This window comes from Bos javanicus, chromosome 19 (assembly GCF_032452875.1).
Source record: "Bos javanicus breed banteng chromosome 19, ARS-OSU_banteng_1.0, whole genome shotgun sequence".
Classification (NCBI taxonomy): Eukaryota; Metazoa; Chordata; class Mammalia; order Artiodactyla; family Bovidae; genus Bos; species Bos javanicus.
This window is the reverse complement of record NC_083886.1, coordinates 47,635,522-47,654,707: the sequence shown is the minus strand read 5'-3', so window position 1 is coordinate 47,654,707 and position 19,186 is coordinate 47,635,522. Positions and strand designations below refer to the sequence as shown.

Genomic DNA, 19,186 nt, shown 5'->3' with positions numbered 1-19,186 from the left:
ATGGATATTTAAGAAATGAAAGCTAAATGAGTCATACTGGTATGTGAATGACTGAGATAACCCTTTTACCCTCAGAGAAACATGTTTCTTCTTGTTTTGTTTTAACTCTTTTACTCCTGAACTTTAGCAAAGTTTTTTACATGATAGCTTCTTAATGAGTGATAATAGGAACTCCAAGAGTGGTAAACGTGGACTAAAAGTATTTAATACAGAGATTGTGTTTTAAACTGGATTTTTTTTAAGTTGGCAACTACCTGCTGTTGTATTATTATGAGAGTGACATATATGTGGAAATTAGTTTATTACAGTTATAAGAAGGCGTAATAGGACAGTGGTTAGCATGCCAGGGGAAGTAGGCCAAAACCATGAGTCAGAGTAATTAAGGACAAGTTAGGTAGTGAACACATATATGATTTCATTGCCCAGTCTAAGCCTCTTCTGCCTCTGTTCTTTTACTCTATTACAAGACATTTCTGGAAAAGCTATATTTCCAGATCTGCCTGCAGTATCAACTAAAAATATCAACCAAGTAGTGAGTTCAGCAGATAGTTCTTTGTCAAATAAGGAAGGGCCAGAAAATAGGTGAAAATATTCAGTGGATAGTTACAGAGGAAAGAATATGACCAAGTGATAGATACAATTATTAAAGGGTTAAAATGACCATGCTCTCCTAGAGAAAGAGAGAGTTGCTAAGGAACTTAATTTAAAACAGTGGAAGAAAGAGGGGCCAGAAAATGAAGTGGTAGAACAAATAATCAAGATACTATACTAAATATTTTAGAAATTACACAAAGTTTCAAAAGGACGAGGCAGGTGGGCATGATGTTAAATGTTGAGAAGGCCAAAATAAGGCTTTCATATATGGTGAGAATGTAATTATTAGTGATTATTTATAATGTGCAATTTCAGAATTATATACAGTGACTATCACAGTAACTAATTTTTGGAGAAATTTATTTGGTAGTAAAATTTTTTTTTCAATATCCACTGACACAGAGATCACTTTATAAAAAAGTTAAGTGATGAAAATAAATAGAAATAAGGTGATAAATTAGAGAAGAGAGAAGGGGCAAGCACAGTCCAGAAGATTGAACACATCAAAAAGAAATACTAATTCCATGCAGTATTCTTAGAATTTGGAAAATAACCCAGTGATTTTTTTTTTTAATCTACTAATCTGAATTACTCTAAGACTGTCTTTATTAAGTGCCAAAGAAGGGATATAAAATCTTACTGTATTATTTTTTATGTATACTAAATTAGATCATAACTTTTGAGAATAGTAGCTGTCTTAAAATTTTTTAGCACTTAGCCCCAACTGGGAAAATTACATAATAAATGGCTTCTAGGAATCTTAAACCTTTCCTTGATAACTAAAGTCGAAAGATAAAAAGATAGTATAAGGGTAAAAATATTGAGCTTAATATGAGGAAATAGGATGATGTTCATTCTAATATATCAATAATTAATTAACCTAAAATGACATCAGTAATGACATTAATAGTTTGTGTTTTCAGATGACAGACAATATATAATATGAAATCTTGTATTGGGGAAATGTAGATGGGTACATCATGATGTCTTTTACCACTCACAATGCAATTTATAATTCACAAACTTTAGACTTTTTGTGTTTTACAGTCTGTTGCCAGAATCGGCCAAACTGGAACAAAGTCTGTCTTCTCACAGAGTGGAAACAGTCGAGAGGTAACTCCAATTCTTGTTGCACAGACACAAAGTTCTGGCCCACAAACAAGGTATTTATTTAGTCTCATTATTTGATATTGTTTAGCTTTTCTTGTTGTGAAACAGTTCTTCGGTTTAGGCAGGTTGTTTTGACTGTTCCAAGAATTCTAGAATGACTATGTAAATTTTGAATATGTTAAATTTGTAATTTCCAACTTACTGAAAAAGGAAATTTAATTTTTGAGTATTACAATGCAAATCAAGACAAGAGTTAGCTAAAATACCTTTTTATTCTAATTGCCTCGTGAGTTTGTTTAAACTAGATATTCTTAGCACTCCTCCAAAATAATTTTCCTTTTTTTATGTAACCTTCTCCAGTGATCAAGTACAGATAGATTATTTTCCCCTTCCCCTATTATGCATTTCTATAAGTAGCTCATAGTATGACTCTGCCGATAAATCTTCAAATGATGAATCCATTTCCACACAGAAATGGTGTTAAATAGGATTTCTTTTCCTATTCAAGGCCTCAAAAATAAATTATAGCTAATATATTAAGAGAAAGCTACAACTTTACCTCCTAAAATAGTGAACATGTACCATAAGTCTTAAAATAGGTACACATGTGCATATACCTTGACTATATAAAAGGCCTCAGTATTTCTAAAATGCCTGGCTGGTAAGTCTCATTATGAATGCCAACTCTCGGGTAGGTGGCAATGATTGCCTAGGGCTCAGTGATAAGAAGGAGCCTGAGCCTCCTGCAGAGCACATTAATAGGCCAAATATATGTTAATCTTCAAGAATATATAAACATAATTTACTGAATTATGCATTTCATTTAAACAAATGTACTAACTGTAACACACATGAATTACATTAATTTTGCCTTCTTTGTATTACTAATTCCTTTTTATCTTCTTTTCTTAGTTGATGTATAGTTGATGTGTACCACTGTACCTTCTTTATTGCCTGTTTTAGTTTCCAACAGCAGCCCTAGCAAAGTACCACAAGCTGGGTGGCTTAAAACAACAGAAATTTATTCACTCACAGTTCTATCTGAAACCAGGGTATTGCTAGGGCCGTCACTAGGGGAGGATCCTTATCTCTTCCAGCTTCTGGTTGCCCCAGGCATTCCTTATTTTGTGGTAGGCAACTCAGTATTTCCCTGTCTCCACGTAGCCATCTTCCCTGTGTGCCTCTGTATTCAAATTTCCTTTTTCTTATTAGAACATCTGTCATATTGAATTAGCGCCCACCGTGATGACCTCATCTTAAGTTAATGACATCCACAAAGACCATATTTCCCAAAAAGTTCACATTAACAGTACTGGAGGTTAGGACTTCATCATATCCCTTTGGGAGACACAATTCAACCCATCAGATCAGATCAGATCAGTGGCTCAGTCGTGTCCGACTCTTCGCCACCCCATGAATTGCAGCACGCCAGGCCTCCCTGTCCATCACCAACTCCCGGAGTTCACTCAAACTCACGTCCATTGAGTCAGTGATGCCATCCAGCCATCTCAACCTCTGTTGTCCCCTTCTCCTCTTGCCCCCAGTCCCTCCCAGCATCAGAGTCTTTTCCAATGAGTCAACTCTTCGAATGAGGTGGCCAAAGTACTGGAGTTTCAGCTTTAGCATCATTCCTTCCAAAGAAATCCCAGGGCTGATCTCCTTCAGAATGGACTGGTTGGATCTCCTTGCAGTCCAAGGGACTCTCAGGAGTCTTCTCCAACACCACAGTTCAAAAGCATCAATTCTTCGGCGCTCAGCCTTCTTCACAGTCCAACTCTCACATCCATACATGACCACAGGAAAAACCATAGCCTTGACTAGACGAACCTTTGTTGGCAAGTAGTGTCTCTGCTTTTGAATATGCTATCTAGGTTGGTCATAACTTTTCCTTCCAAGAAGTAAGCGTCTTTTAATTTCATGGCTGCAGTCACCATCTGTAGTGATTTTGGAGCCCAGAAAAATAAAGTCTGACACTGTTTCCACTGTTTCCCCATCTATTTCCCATGAAGTGATGGGACTGGATGTCATGATCTTCGTTTTCTGAATGTTGAGCTTTAAGCCAACTTTTTCACTCTCCACTTTCACTTTCATCAAGAGGCTTTTGAGTTCCTCTTCACTTTCTACCATAAGGGTGGTGTCATCTGCATATCTGAGGTTATTGATATTTCTCCCGGCAATCTTGATTCCAGCTTGTGTTTCTTCCAGTCCAGCGTTTCTCATGATGTATTCTGCATAGAAGTTAAATAAACAGGGTGACAATATACAGCCTTGACGTACTCCTTTTCCTATTTGGATCCAGTCTGTTGTTGCATGTCCAGTTCTAACTGTTGCTTCCTGACCTGCATACAGATTTCTCAAGAGGCAGATCAGGTGTTCAGGTATTCCCATCTCTTTCAGAATTTTCCAGTTTATTGTGATCCACAGAGTCACAGGCTTTGGCATAGTCAATAAAGCAGAAATAGATGTTTTTCTGGAACTCTCTTGCTTTTTCCATGATCCAGCAGATGTTGGCAATTTGATCTCTGGTTCCTCTGCCTTTTCTAAAACCAGCTTGAACATCAGGAAGTTCACGGTTCACGTATTGCTGAAGCCTGGCTTGGAGAATTTTGAGCATTACTTTACTAGCGTGTGAGATGAGTGCAATTGTGCAGTAGTTTGAGCATTCTTTGGCATTGCCTTTCTTTGGGGTTGGAATGAAAACTGACCTTTTCCAGTCCTGTGGCCACTGCTGAGTTTTCCAAATTTGCTGGCGTATTGAGTGCAGCACTTTCACAGCATCATCTTTCAGGATTTGAAAGAGCTCCACTGGAATTCCATCACCTCCACTAGCATAGCATTGCCTTATTAACAATTACTCTTTATCCTGTCATTTTAGAGGTTGTTTTAGGGTTTATATCACATATTTTAACTTATCAAAGTCTACATTCAGGTAATACTGTACCATGTCACTTAGAGGATAAACCTTGTAATGTATATTTTTATACTCGTCTTCTCAGTCTCTATGCTGTTGTCATATATTTTACTTCTACAGAGTGATTAACATTTCCTGTAGTCTAGGTCTGTTGGTAATGAATTTTTTCAGCCTTTGTGTGTTCAAAAGAAAGTTTTAATTTCACCTTTGTTTTTATTTTTGATTGATATTTTCATGGTATGGAATTCTAATTGACAGGTTTTTTTCTTTACATTGCTCTACTGTCTCCTTGTTTGCATTGTTTCTGATAAGAAACCTCTTGCCATCCTTATTTTTGTTTCTGTGTATGTAATCTGTCTCTTTTCTCTGACTCAAGATTTTTTCTTTATCACTGATATTAATCCATTTGATTATGCTCTAGTGTGTTTTCTCCTTTCTTCGGCTTCAAATTCATTGAGCTCCTTGGATCTGTTAGTTGATAGTTTTCATCAAATTTAGCTAATTTTTGGCCATTATTTCTTCAAATACTTTTACTGTCCATGTCCCCCTCTCTCATTCTACAGAATAATCCCTTGATGTGGCTGTTCGAACTTAAATGGTAATAACTTCTCAGGTATCAATTGTTCTAGTAATATTTATTTAGCAAATATCCCACATTTAGACTATGTCTAGCTTTCTTTTTCCTTAACTTGCTATAGTTCCAAATAAGGACTAAAGATAATTGGTTTATAGATGTTTACTATTTATTGACCCAGAACTTTTATGTGGATTGTTTTATGTTTGAATGAGCAATTTAAATAGAGTGAAGTCTGTGCTTTAATTTATATCATTTTATGGTAACAAGAATAGTTCTTTAAATGAGTTTTCATAGGGTGAGGAAAGGATTGATCTCATCAATTTTAGAATACAAACATGTCGAATGCATATTTTTAATAAACTTGAAATAATAGTTAATGGTCATAAACAGGTTTTTTAAATATCTACTTTTATAACTTTTTTAGTACCACACCTCAGGTATTGAGCCCCACTATCACATCTCCCCCAAATGCACTGCCTCGAAGAAGTTCGCGACTTTTTACTAGTGACAGCTCTACAACCAAGGTAATTTAAAAATTTCTGTATATCACATTTATTTAATACTTCCTCCTCTGAAACTTCTGTTCATTGATGACTCAGTCTCTAATGAATACATTAGGAGACTATTTAAAATTTTTTTAATGTTAAAATTACAAAATTACAGAGATGGAGAGGAGATCAATAGTTACTAGGAGTTAGGACTGAGGGGAAGATATGTCTTTTATAGCATAGCACAAAGAAATTTCTTTTTGTATAGAATAGTCCTGAATCTTTATTGTGGTAGTTGATTAAATCCATACATGTAACACAATTTCACAGAACCAAAATTTTTTAAAAGGTCCATGTAAAAACTGATGAAATCCAAGTAAGATCTATAGTTTTAATTGCTAGTATTGCAGCAATTCCAGTTTCCTGGATTTGATGGTATACTGTGGTTATGTCACATGTTTCCATTGGGAAAGATTGTGGGAAGAGTGAATGAAAATTTTTTGTTTTCTTTGCACATTTCTTTGGACAGTTGGAAAGTTGTATACCTTTGGTAAATTTTCTTCATCCATTGACAAATATTATGGACAGTCTTTAATTGTGACATATAGATGAGCAGTTTTATACCTTACAGATTTCAGTGCTCTGAGACAATTAGGTAGTTGTTGTATCTCCTTACTTTCTTATTTTTAATTAATAAATGAAAGTGATATACTTTGAATAAAGAGAAATGCTTAAAGCTAATGTACCTTAAATACTAGTTAGTCAGTATGATTTATTTTCAGAATTGTTGCATTTCAAATTAAGTAACTTTGAAGACTTTTGTTTTTATAAAATTTTTTCTGAGAAAAATATAGATCAGTCAAAACCATATGTTTATTTATATCTAATACTTAAAAAAAAGGGTTAGATAGATGTTTAAAATACATGAGTATAACAAGTATGGAATTTTCCTTCTTGTTACAGGAGAATAGCAAAAAATTAAAAATGAAGTTTCCACCTAAAATCCCAAACAGAAAAACAAAAAGTAAAACTAATAAAGGAGGAATAACTCAACCTAACATAAATGATAGCCTGGAAATCACAAAATTAGATTCTTCAATCATTTCAGAAGGAAAAATCTCTACAATTACACCTCAGATCCAGGCATTTAATCTACAGAAAGCAGCAGCAGGTCTGTTTTAAAAGCTTAAAATCTTCTTTATATTTTATTTTATTCACTGGTTTTAAGTAAGTTTATTTATGTTCATTAAATAAACATTTTTTTCTGGGTAGATGTTGGCATTTTTTTTTTCTTTTTCTTTTTTATTCATTTTATTATTTATTCATTTTTGGTTCTGGCTGTGCTGGGTCTTCATTGCTGCTGTGGGCTTTTTCTCAGGGGCTACTCTCTAGCTGTGGTGCGTGGGCTTCTCATCTCAGTGCAGTGGCATTTCTTGTTATGGAGCACAGGCTTTAGGTCTATGGGCTTCAGTAGTTGCGGCACGTGGGCTCATTTGTTGCAGCTCCCAGGCTCCAGAGCTCTGGTTCAATAGTTGTGGTGCACGGGCTTAGTCGCTCTGCGGCATGTGGGATCTTCCTGGACCAGATATTTATTGAACCTGTGTCTCCTGCATCGGCAGGCAGATTCTTTTCCACTGGGCCACCAGGGAAGCCCAGTGTTGGAAAGTTTAATGAAATATTTTTTAATTAGCCTTCCTAGAAAACCAGGCAGCTTTATTGTGTTTTTTTTTTCCTTTGTTTACTACATTATTTTCTCCCAGAAGGTTTGATGAGCCTTCTTCGTGAAATGGGAAAAGGTTATTTAGCTTTGTGTTCATACAACTGCAAAGAAGCTATTAATATCTTGAGCCACCTACCTTCTCACCACTACAATACTGGTTGGGTGCTGTGCCAAATTGGAAGGGCCTATTTCGAACTTTCAGAGTACATGCAAGTAAGTATTTAAAAAGTTACATATGCCTTTCTAGAGATAATTTAAATTTAATTAAAATTATGTTTGAGAAGGCTAGATCTAAAGGGTCAATATTTATTATGTAATGTCTTTATTTTGTCAATATTAATAACTTATCAGTTCACTTCTTTCTTGTGTTAAGGGTAATTTGAATTCTTTGGGATTACTTGAGATAGATTTGTAGAGAACCGAAGTAATTCTTACGTGGAACATTTGTACTCTACTTACTTGGATCTGAAAATATGTATTTACCATGTAATAGACATTTATAATGGAGAAGGCAATGGCAACCCACTCCAGTACTCTTGGAAAATCCCATGGACGGAGGAGCCTGGTAGGCTGCAGTCCATGGGGTCGAGTAGAGTTGGACATGACTGAGCGACTTCACTTTCACTTTTCACTTTCATGCATTGGAGAAAGAAATGGCAACCCACTCCAGTGTTCTTGCCTGGAGAATCCCAGGGACAGGGGAGCCTGGTGGGCTGCCGTCTGTGGGGTCGCACAGAGTCAGACACAACTGAAGCAACTTAGCAGCAGCAGTAGCAGACCTTTATAACGGAGAAGGCAATGGCAACCCACTCCAGTACTCTTGCTGGAAAATCCCATGGACAGAGGAGCCTGGTAGGCTGCAGTCCATGGGGTCACGAAGAGTCGGACACAACTAAGCGACTTAGTAGTAGTAGTAGTAGTAGACCTTTATAATCAAAATTCTTTCTACTATATAGAGAGCTTACTGGGATGAATTTTTGGTACTTAGTATGTTTTATAAACTTAATACAATGAAGAAAGTTGTAAGTAATTGAGGATATAATGTTCTTATTGTAAGATTTTATCATTTTAATTTTAATCATATTTGTTGCTTATCTGTTTAAATCAGGAAAGGAGAGGATGATTAACCTAAAGCCAAAGAAAATTCTAATTTATTCCCCAGTTCTACTTTCAAAGCACTTCCTCCCCCACCTCTAAACTTAAATTAGAAAAACCTTTATGATGCACGATACTGGATGCTTGGGGCTAGTGCACTAGGAAGACCCAGAGGGATGGTATGGGGAGGGAGGAGGGAGGAGGGTTCAGGATGGGGAACACATGTATACCTGTGGCGGATTCATTTTGATATTTGGCAAAACTAATACAATTATGTAAAGTTTTAAAATTTAAAAAAAATGTTAAAAAAAAAAAGAAAATGCTCAAAAAAAAAAAAAAAACTCAACATTCAAACATGGCATTTGGTCCCATCACTTCATGGCAAATAGATGGGGAAACAATGAAAACAGTTTCAGACTTTATTTTCTTGGGCTCCAAAATCACTGCAGATGGTGACTGCAGACATGAAATTAAAAGACACTTACTCCTTGGAAGGAAAGTTATGACAAAGCTAGATAGCATGTTTAAAAGCAGACATTACCAACAAAGATCCTTCTAGTCAAAGCTACGGTTTTTCCAGTGGTCATGTATGGATGTGAGAGTTGGACTGTAAAGAAAGCTGAGCACCAAAATATTGATGCTTTTGAACTGTGGTGTTGGAGAAGACTCTTGAGAGTCCCTTGGACTGCAAGGAGATCCAACCAGTCAATCCTAAATGAAATCAACACTGAATATTGACTGGAAGGACTGATGCTGAAGCTGAAGCTCCAATACTTTAGCCATCTGTTGTGAAGAACTGACTCATTTGAAAAGACCCTGATGCTGGGAAAGATTGAAGGCAGCAGGAGAAGGGGACTACAGAGGATGAGATGGTTAGATGGCATCACTGACTCGATGGACATGGGTTTGAGCAAGTTCTAGGAGTAGGTGAGGGATAGAGAAGCCTGACGTGCTGCAGTCCATGGGGTCAGATAGAGTCAGACATGACTGAGCGACTGAACTGAACACTTGATAATGTCATTTATATTGACCATTCTAAAATTGATATCTACCACATAGATGGAAAGTGGAGGGCATAGTTTTCTGTTTCATTTATAATTCCCAGATTGCTGGTGAATGTAACATCTTTTCATAAGATTGTTGGTAGTATTGAGTAATGAAGTCAACCCTGGTGTCAGACTTCTGTATTCTAACCTCAGCTAACCCTTTACTAACTCAGTGATAGTGGGTAAGTTACCTAACTTCTGTGAGTCTCAGTTGCCTCATCTGTTAATGGGAATAATATACCATAGACCTCAGAGGGGTGTTAGAAGGACTAAATGAGATAACACAAGTAAAGAATTTATTGTAGTAAAGAAACAATACTAAGTAATCTCAATGAAAAAAAAAAAAAGCTTTAAGAAACATAATAGAAATTATTTAAAGTTGATAATAAGATCACTTGTTTGCCCTTTTTACATTCAGCATGTATTTGAGTGCATGTTATATCCCAGACTCTCTTCTATACTGTAATATAGCTAGACAGATAATTGCTTGCCTTCATAGAGTTTACTTTCTAGCAAGTGTGCATGTGCTAAGTTGCTTCAATCGTGTCTGACTCTTTGCAACCCTATGGACTGTAGCCTGCCAGGCTCCTCTGTCCATGGAATTCTCCAGACAAGAATACTGGAGTAGGTTGCTGTGCCCTCCTCTAGGGGATCTTTCTGATCCAGGGATTGAACCCATGTCTCTTAAATCTGCTGCATTGGCAAGCAGGTTCTTTACCACTAGTGCAACCTGGGAAGCCTCCTTTCTAGTAAGAAAAATTGTAAGCCAATAAATGTATAAGGACATATAGCAATAAGTCATATGAAGGAAAAGTGAAGCATGGTAAGGAGACTGGGGAACAGTGAAGTATGGTGCTATTTTTTTAAAAAACATGCTCAGAGAAAGAAGATTATTATTGCTCCTTTAAGGAGCCTTGCAGAGCTCTAGGGGTGTAGTATTCTTCCAGGTGGTGAATAAATCCAGAAGATACCTATTCTTGTAATTTTGAGTAATAAAGAAAAAAGAGTTGTAGACAGCCTTTTTCATTGCTGGATTGTGATTTTTTTAATTGGTACGTAGGTAGAAGTGGGGTTTGGCAAGCCTTTTCAAAATTATTTGTTTCATGGGTTCTTAACATGAATTTTTTTGTTACCCCTAATCATAGAGCAGATATAGACCCAGATATTTAAAGGAAATCTTTGTTTCAACTTAGTTTTTTGTTTTGTTCCAATTTTCCTTTCTGTCTGTGGCATAATCATTTTTCAGAGGAAACAATAGATTCTGAAAATTTTTAAACCAGGTTACTAAAACCTGTACTTGACAGGTTGTTAGGTCTATTTTCTTGTAACCAGTGTGTTTGAAAAAATGAAAAACTTATCTGTATAACTTTTAAGGATTTTCAGGGGAGTCACAAATTTAAGCTAATTCTGGATGATGTATGGCCATATCATAAGAATTCCTATTCTTATGGCCATATCTAAGCATTCCTATTTTTCTAGTTGTATGAATGCTATTTCCTTATCTTGTCATCTTCATTTCATTAAAAATAGACCTGATATTCCTTATTCTAAACTAAGTTTGACTTTCAGAATTTTTAACGAATTGATAAACTGGGGAGCTAACTGGTTTCATATAGCCCAAAGTGTCAAACTTCAGGGGAGAGAAGCACAGTTCTAGAAGCTGTGAGTGTGGCAAGGGAAAAACTTTGACATGGTAGCTGAGAAGGGACCCTAAAGTCAGGAGAGTGCTGCAGAAGAAAAAGGAATTTATATTAGGCAGGGACTGTGGTCCCTAGCAAGTACAACACTGATGGAAATATTCAGTGCTCAGTATGCCATAGGGTTGACAGCCACCCAAGCCTATTTTTCCCCTAAAGTGTTCAACTTAACCTTTTGTACGTATACATTTTGTAAATGTACAGAAATAGATTTTCTATTGCAGAGGTCACTCGTCTCTCACCTTTCCAGAGAGTTATTCTATAAAGCTGCTATAAAAACTTGGAATAATGTTTTTTGAGAATAAAATAATTGACTTCTTTTTAAATTTGTCTGGATCTTTCTTCTTTCTTTTTGGTGGAAACAATTTTTTTTTTCCCCAGAATTTATGTTCCTACCATGACTTGTGTATAAAAACTGGGTTAAGTATAAATATGATTGCATCAATATTTGACCTACCATAGAAGGTTACTCAGTTTGGCCGTGTGTTGGTGCTAATTCACATAAAATTCACGTGTAAAACAAGGCCGCATTTAGGTCCTATGAGAGTAGTGCCCAGCACTCTCCCAGTATATATGTAAATTGTATCAACTTGTTTTCCTCTTACTAATTTTTGTATTTCAGGCTGAAAGAATATTCTCAGAGGTTAGGAGAATTGAGAATTACAGAGTCGAAGGCATGGAGATCTACTCTACAACACTTTGGCATCTTCAAAAGGATGTTGCTCTTTCAGTTCTTTCAAAAGACTTAACAGATATGGATAAAAATTCACCAGAGGTAAATTAACTGAAGCACTTCGTTCATGTTTGTTTTTCTTTTCTTTTTTTTTTTTTTTTTTGCTGCATCGGCGTGGCATGTGGGATTTTAGTTCCCCAACCAGGGATTGAACCCAGGCCCTCAATAGTAACAGTGAGGAGTCCTAACCACTGGATCACCAGGGAATTCCCTGCAACTGTTTTTTGATTGTCTTTACCAAATGGGAATGACCCAAATCATTAATTTAATTTCATCCATGCTTATTTTTGCATTTTTCTCTATAGGCCAAGAGAAGGAGAAATCCTAGAATATATGGTACAGATTCATAAATAGAAAAATCTTAAAGCAGATATTTCATTCAGGATTAATCAAGATTTGGTTATACTTGCTGTTGTCACCAAGAGTAGAGTTCATTAAACAGAAATAGAGATTTTAAAGTGCTCATTTTAAATTAAAATAATAATTTTAACTGTCATTTTAAGGCATAGGCAGGTTATTTACATGTTTCAGTCCTATAAGGGTTTTATTTCCTTGCATCCCAAGAATATTTAGTGGTCCCTTTGTAACACATTTAAACTTAGAATTTAAGAGTCAGTTCTCATTATTCCTGGTAGTTAGGTCTATAGTTTCCATGAACGCTAAATTGACAAATACTGAGCCATTACTCCTAGGAGAAATATACACACACATATCACACGTGGGTCCACCAATGATCACTAAAGCACTGCAAGTATTGATTTTGGTTTTACAAGTTAATTTTAGAAAATAGACAGATTTGCAAATATGGAATCCTTGAATAATGAGCATTGACTATATCTATTAAAGCTCTTCAATTGTTGTCTTTCTGTTCTACGTAAGATCTGAGTCTTGATTTTAGTCATAGATTGCTTTTGTTAGAAAAAAATAAATCAGAATTTTAATTATGCATTTGGTTTTTGTTTCCTTTTTTTTTTTTTTAAGGCCTGGTGTGCTGCAGGGAACTGTTTCAGTTTGCAGCGGGAACATGATATTGCAATTAAATTCTTCCAGAGAGCTATCCAGGTTGATCCAAATTATGCTTATGCCTATACTCTATTAGGGCACGAGTTTGTGTTAACTGAAGAATTAGACAAAGCATTAGCTTGTTTTCGAAATGCTATCAGAGTCAATCCTAGACATTATAATGCATGGTAAGTGCTAACAAAGTGCAAAGACAGTGTCTTATTAATGGGGCTGGTACCCAGTAATTTTTCTTGTGAGATTATTTCTTTGTTGTCATAAATTTGAAGAATGGTACATACTGGTTGGTAGCTTCTAACCTAAGTGGTTTTTTATGTGAAATTTATACCTTTAACAAACTCCTAACTAATGCCAATAGAATTCCAGATGCTTATATTGAACACTTTCTACTTTTTCTCCTACTAAACTTTTGCAAGTATTAATATCTGGTATTGTTACTTTGATTTGTTATTTTTTGTTAGAGCACTAAAATGGTGATGAGAATAGAGAATGGTTCTCTATCATAATTATAATAACAGTATAATTCTTCTATTATCCAATAGGTAATTTCTGCTACCTTTTGGATAATAGAAAATAAATATAGAAAACTATCCATAGTTGTTGCTCTTTGGCAGATTTATTAAGTATTAGTTCTGGTTTATTAAGTTTATCAAGAATGGTCCAGTTTAAGTAATATCTGTTTTACTTTTTTATACTTGTGCGTAAGTAGATGAATAGGAAGGTTAATCTATTAATGATTGGGTTAATCATAGCAGTTTCTAAATCTGAAGCACTAGATTACTGAAATATATTTTTTGATTTGTATATGTGTTTTTTAATGAATTTTATCTCATTTCTAAGTAGTTACATTGCCTGAAAGATGGCCTGATGAGTACTAGCTTCTGTTGACCAGTTAAACAGTCAGGCTTGCCAACATTCACATAAAATTCTCTGTGATATTTTCAGAGCTCAGTTCTTAATAGGACTTGAGTTGTTTCTTAAATGTGTAGTTATCTGTTCTGCCATATTTCAGTAGTTGCATTCTTAACAAAATTTACTGTATCAAAATTGTTATAAAAATAATTGTTGCATTTAGAGAAAAGGAGGTATATTCAGACTAGCAAGCTTTTACTGGGAAGACTTTCAATATTGAGTTATTCAGGTAACTAAGTATTTAACTAAACTAAGCAAATTTATTTTTCCAACTCCAAGGTGAGTAGTCTTTCTTTAGTTATCTCCATTTTCACTATTATTAGCACAGAACTTTTCATACCTTTTCTTGATCTCTAACATAATTATAATAATCATTTGTTGATTATTCCCCTTCATTATTACCTAGTTTCACCAAGAGGGATCCTTAATGTAAATCAGTCACAATGTATTTGATGTTTTGAAAATTCAGGGAACATTCCTGTATATCATCTTGATACACTGTTGCATAGTCTTTAAAATGTGTAATTTTGATATCTATGTGAAGCCTTTAAAAATTATAATTTTGAAGTCTATAAGTTTTGAAAGCTATAGGAGCATATTTTTCATACAGTGAGTGGGGAGAGGGTAAGCAGACCATTAACTATGCATACTTTAATCATAGTATAAAATATATATGTATTTGGACAAATAATATGGGAGTAGCATTATTAGGAATTTAGGGTCTAGAATCATCGAGGGAGGATCTGAATAGAATACTTGTGTGTGTGTTTAGTCACTGAGTCATGTCTGACTTTTCACTACCCTGTGGACTGTATGTAGCCCACCAAGCTCCTCTGTCCATGAGTTTTCCAGACAAAAATACAGAAGTGAATTGCCATTTCCTCCTCCAAGGGATCTTCCCAACCCAGGGACCCAACCCTAGGTTTCTTGGAGCTCTTGTATTGCAGGCTGATTCTTTACCCACCCTTCAGTTCAGTTCAGTTCAGTCGCTCAGTCGTGTCCGACTCTGCAACCCCATGAATTGCAGCACACCAGGCCTCCCTGTCCATCACCAACTCCTGGAGTTTACTCAAACTCATGTCCATCTAGTAGGTGATGCCATCCAGCCATCTCATCCTCTGTCGTCCCCTTCTCCTCTTGCCCCCAATCCCTCCCAGCATCAGAGTCTTTTCCAGTGAGTCAACTCTTCGCATGAGATGGCCAAAGTATTAGAGTTTCAGCTTTAGCATCAGTCCTTGAACACCCAGGACTGATCTCCTTTAGAATGGACTGGTTTTATTTTAAAATGTGATTGATAGCAATACCTATCTCCTTGGTTCCATCTAGGATTAAATAAGGTAAATCAAAGAATTTAATAAAATTATCAGCAAACACATGATAATCGCTCAGTAAAAATTAGCTATTAAATCTAGATTGTAGTGGTAGGTTTAAGGATGTGGTTTCTTTTTTTCTAGTTGTTATAGTTTTATTTGATTGATTGTTTGATTGACTGGATTGTTTTTACTTATAAAAATGACTTGTCTAAAACACTTGGGCAGTTTTTTATCATGTTAGATTTTGCCTACCCTAAGACCATCAGTATTTTTCTACTGGTTTATTAAAATGCCACATTCCATACATATCCTTTTATTAGCTAAACTAAATTAGCATTTCACATCCTTAAAATTGTATTTTATTTTAAACTCTCAGGTATGGTTTAGGAATGATTTATTACAAGCAAGAAAAATTCAGCCTTGCAGAAATGCATTTCCAGAAAGCACTTGACATCAACCCTCAAAGTTCAGTTTTGCTTTGCCACATTGGAGTAGTAAGTAGCTTTCTAAGTATTGTTCGGTTGATCCCTTTTGGAGTGTTTGTTATTGGCTTAATTGCTGTAATGAAAATTAGGGGTTTTTGTTATTGTTATTCTTGAAACAATATCCTGGATTCTTTTACAGCCAAAAATATCGCCTTTTTGCTTGGCATAAAGAGAAATCATGGAGTACCCTCATTCCTTGGGCAAGTTACTTAATTTCTCTGAGCTTCTATTTTGTGAATGACAAATAATGCCATCTTGCCTACCTCATAGGGTTATTATAACACTAATATGAGATACTTGATATTTTTGAAAGCAGTTTTCCATGTTAATATTTAGCTCCTAAATTAAGTAACTAATAATTTAAGGCAAATGATTCCTTGTATTTTAGCCTCTGAGTGGTATAGATATGTCAGAACTAATTAAAATTCTTATAAAGTGGTGAGAATGGTCAATTTTATGTTTATATTTTTCTTACTGTATGTGATAATAAGTTGTACTTTGATAGGATAAGAGAACGAGTATGTTTGTTTTTTAAAATCTCATTTACTAATTTCTCTGAAAGCTTGGAACATTTTTTTTAAGTTCTTGTTCTTGTCCTTTCACCATTCTTCCCTCTCCCACTTTCCCTCCCTCTTTTCTTTCTCTTTGCAAGTTTGACCTTTGTGGGAACAAACATACAGTATAAGAAAAATTATATGAGTTTGGAATTTCACTGTTCATTTTGGGGGCAGAATTCTAGCTCTTTATAATAATTTTCTTAAGAATTGACATGGTAACTTTTACAGTTAGATACGGTACAAAAATATAGGGAAAATACATCAAAGATTTTTTTTCTGTCACTTTACTTAAACCAAACTTGAGTATCTCTTGCTACCTTTTAGTGAAGTTGAACATTTTTAAAGCAGGCTTTCTTAAAGGCCATAGTCCAGCATTGTGTAATCTGTGGGTTCTAAGACCTGGAAAGATTACTTCTCGGCTATAGTCTCCCTGTTTTTTTTTTTTTTTTTTAGTATAGTTGATTTACAGTGTTGAGTTTCAGCAAGGTGATTCAGTTATATATACATATATATTCATTTTCAGATTTCTTTCCCATTATAGGTTATTATGAGATATTGAATATAGTTCCTTGTGCTATATAGTAGGTCCTTGTTGTTCATGTATTTTGTATATAGTCATCTGTGTCTGTTAATCCTAAATTCCTAATTTATCCCTCCTTCAACCCCCTTTCCCCTTTTGTAACCGTCAGGTTTTTTTCTATGTCTCTGAGCCTGTTCAAATTTATTTTTAATATATAATTTATCTAAGAATGAACATAGCAATATGAGTACACATGAATAAATAATGAGACTTGATTGGGTTTGCTTTTGTTTTTGTTTTTTAAGTTATTTGAAATAAATTACTTACTACCTAGAATTACAGATCAATGGTTTTCAGATATGTAAAGCAGAAGAATTATTTTTAAAACAAATTCCTAAAATAGGTAAAAGTGTAATTGTTCTGAGTAAAACAAAGTTGGTAAGTTTCAGAGCCAGAGCTCCTAGGGGTTCTTGAAAAATTCTGAGAAGTCTAATATTTAGAGGACCATAATAAGTCTGTTAAAATGTATTATCTAACAAAATAGCACAGATTTTCTTGTGAAGAAAGACTAAGGTTTTTCTTGTCTTTTAGGCTTAAAGGTAACCAAATATCTACTCTAAAGATAGAATCTGATTATCATTATGGAGAGTAATGGTGAATTGGGAGCTGTGTTGTTTTTGAGTCACACTATTTGGTTTTTACCTTTTCTCATAAATATCAAAAGGAAACATTAATAGAATCTTTATTTCTTGTAGGTTCAGCATGCACTGAAAAAATCTGAGAAGGCTTTGGATACCCTAAACAAAGCCATTGTTATTGATCCTAAGAACCCTCTATGCAAATTTCACAGAGCCTCAGTTTTATTTGCAAATGAAAAATATAAGGTAAGATATATATATATATATGTGTGTGTGTGTGTGTGTGTGTGCGCGTGTATCTTAACAGTCCTCAACATAGTACTATTTAAGTTTTGCCACTTTTTAAATAAACTAAAAGTTATTTACACTTGAATTTTTGTCTTAAATAGTTCATTTCCCCATTTTTAAAAGCTATTTCTTTTTTGCCTATATTTCTTCATGAAATACAAGAAGGATGGGTGTGTATATATTTAGGAATAAAAGTTTATCCTTTAAAAAGATTTCCTATAGGGAAAGGCAGTTACCTTAAATGTAAAACCTAAACCATTGTATTAGGACCAAAATATATGAACAGAATAAATGAATATATGTGCATTATTCAATAAGTATTTATTTGAATGCCTATTATTAATATATGTCAGACACTAGGAATATAGTGGCAAATGAAGCAACCATATTTTCTGCCTTTGAATAGCTTACCATCTAGTACTCCCTTAGAGGGAGAGTTAGTCACTCAATCATGTCCAACTCTTTGTGACCCCATGGAGTCTTGCTCTGATTTTCTTTATGAAGAAGTGGATGTCTAATCTTACTGTTCTGCCTTTTACAATGTCCTTTAAATCTAATAAACATTTAACAATTTTTAACTCGGTCTTTGAAGCTTACTATAATTATAATTCAGCATTTGTTTTCCTGTCTTGGCTTCATTGTACAAAAATTTTTAAAGTTTTTATTTAATCTGATATGTGGTCAAGTTCTTCAGTTGAAGGATTTTATTTATTAATCTTAAAGGCATAAGCAATCTCATCTAAGAGGAATGCCATGTAAATTAAGCCTATACTTGCTTCAAGAAACACATGTTCTAATCTGACCCATTGTCCAGGCCAGAATGGTTATAATCATTTTTGAGTACCAGCTTGGGGCTCAGCCAGATTATCAGGTTTACTTTGATGCATGATTACGTGTAGGTTAGAAAGGGGGCATAAGAAAAGTTACTGACTGCTTCTGCAATGTCCTGCCTCCGAAATGAAAATCAAACTGTTAGAGGGCCACGTCAATCTCTTTGTGGCAAAAATCATTACTAGACACAACCCTGTCTAATGTACAGTATTGGTATGTAGTTGTTTAAGTCTTCTAGGGCAAAAAAGAGAGCTCTTCTGCTATGTTGGATACTATACTGTGTCTGTGTTAGAAACTGTTTCTCAGAGTTTCCAAGTAGATTATGTGGGGGGAGGGGGGTATAGCATAAATGCATGAAATTTTGATAACAATTGTAACCTACAGTCATCAGATCAGATCAGATCAGTCGCTCAGTTGTGTCCGACTCTGTGACCCCATGAATCACAGCACGCCAGGCCTCCCTGTCCATCACCAACTCCCGGAGTTCACTGAGACTCAACGTCCATCGAGTCAGTGATGCCATCCAGCCATCTCATCCTCTGTCGTCCCTTCTCTTCTTGCCCCCAATCCCTCCCAGCATCAGAGTCTTTTCCAATGAGTCAACTCTTCGCATGAGGTGGCCAGAGTACTGGAGTTTCAGCTTTAGCATCA

The 19,186-nt window shown here is 35.2% G+C and overlaps 1 protein-coding gene across 10 annotated transcripts in view; it reads left to right on the top strand.

Moving 5' to 3' along the window:
* The window catches only part of CDC27 (cell division cycle 27), a 57,929-nt gene that overhangs the window by 30,728 nt on the left and 8,015 nt on the right, over window positions 1-19,186 (top strand). For 4 of the 10 annotated variants that reach the window (XM_061392236.1, XM_061392243.1, XM_061392241.1 and 1 more), the window contains 8 exons: window positions 1,642-1,757; window positions 5,617-5,716; window positions 6,644-6,851; window positions 7,441-7,613; window positions 11,861-12,013; window positions 12,953-13,161; window positions 15,593-15,710; window positions 17,534-17,662. In XM_061392236.1, the coding sequence (XP_061248220.1) occupies window positions 1,642-1,757; window positions 5,617-5,716; window positions 6,644-6,851; window positions 7,441-7,613; window positions 11,861-12,013; window positions 12,953-13,161; window positions 15,593-15,710; window positions 17,534-17,662 (1,206 nt within the window). Of the gene's footprint in view, window positions 1-1,623; window positions 1,758-5,616; window positions 5,717-6,643; window positions 6,852-7,440; window positions 7,614-11,860; window positions 12,014-12,952; window positions 13,162-15,592; window positions 15,711-17,533; window positions 17,663-19,186 lie in introns of all 10 variants that reach the window. The other 6 variants (XM_061392234.1, XM_061392240.1, XM_061392239.1 and 3 more) reach the window with 3 other exon arrangements.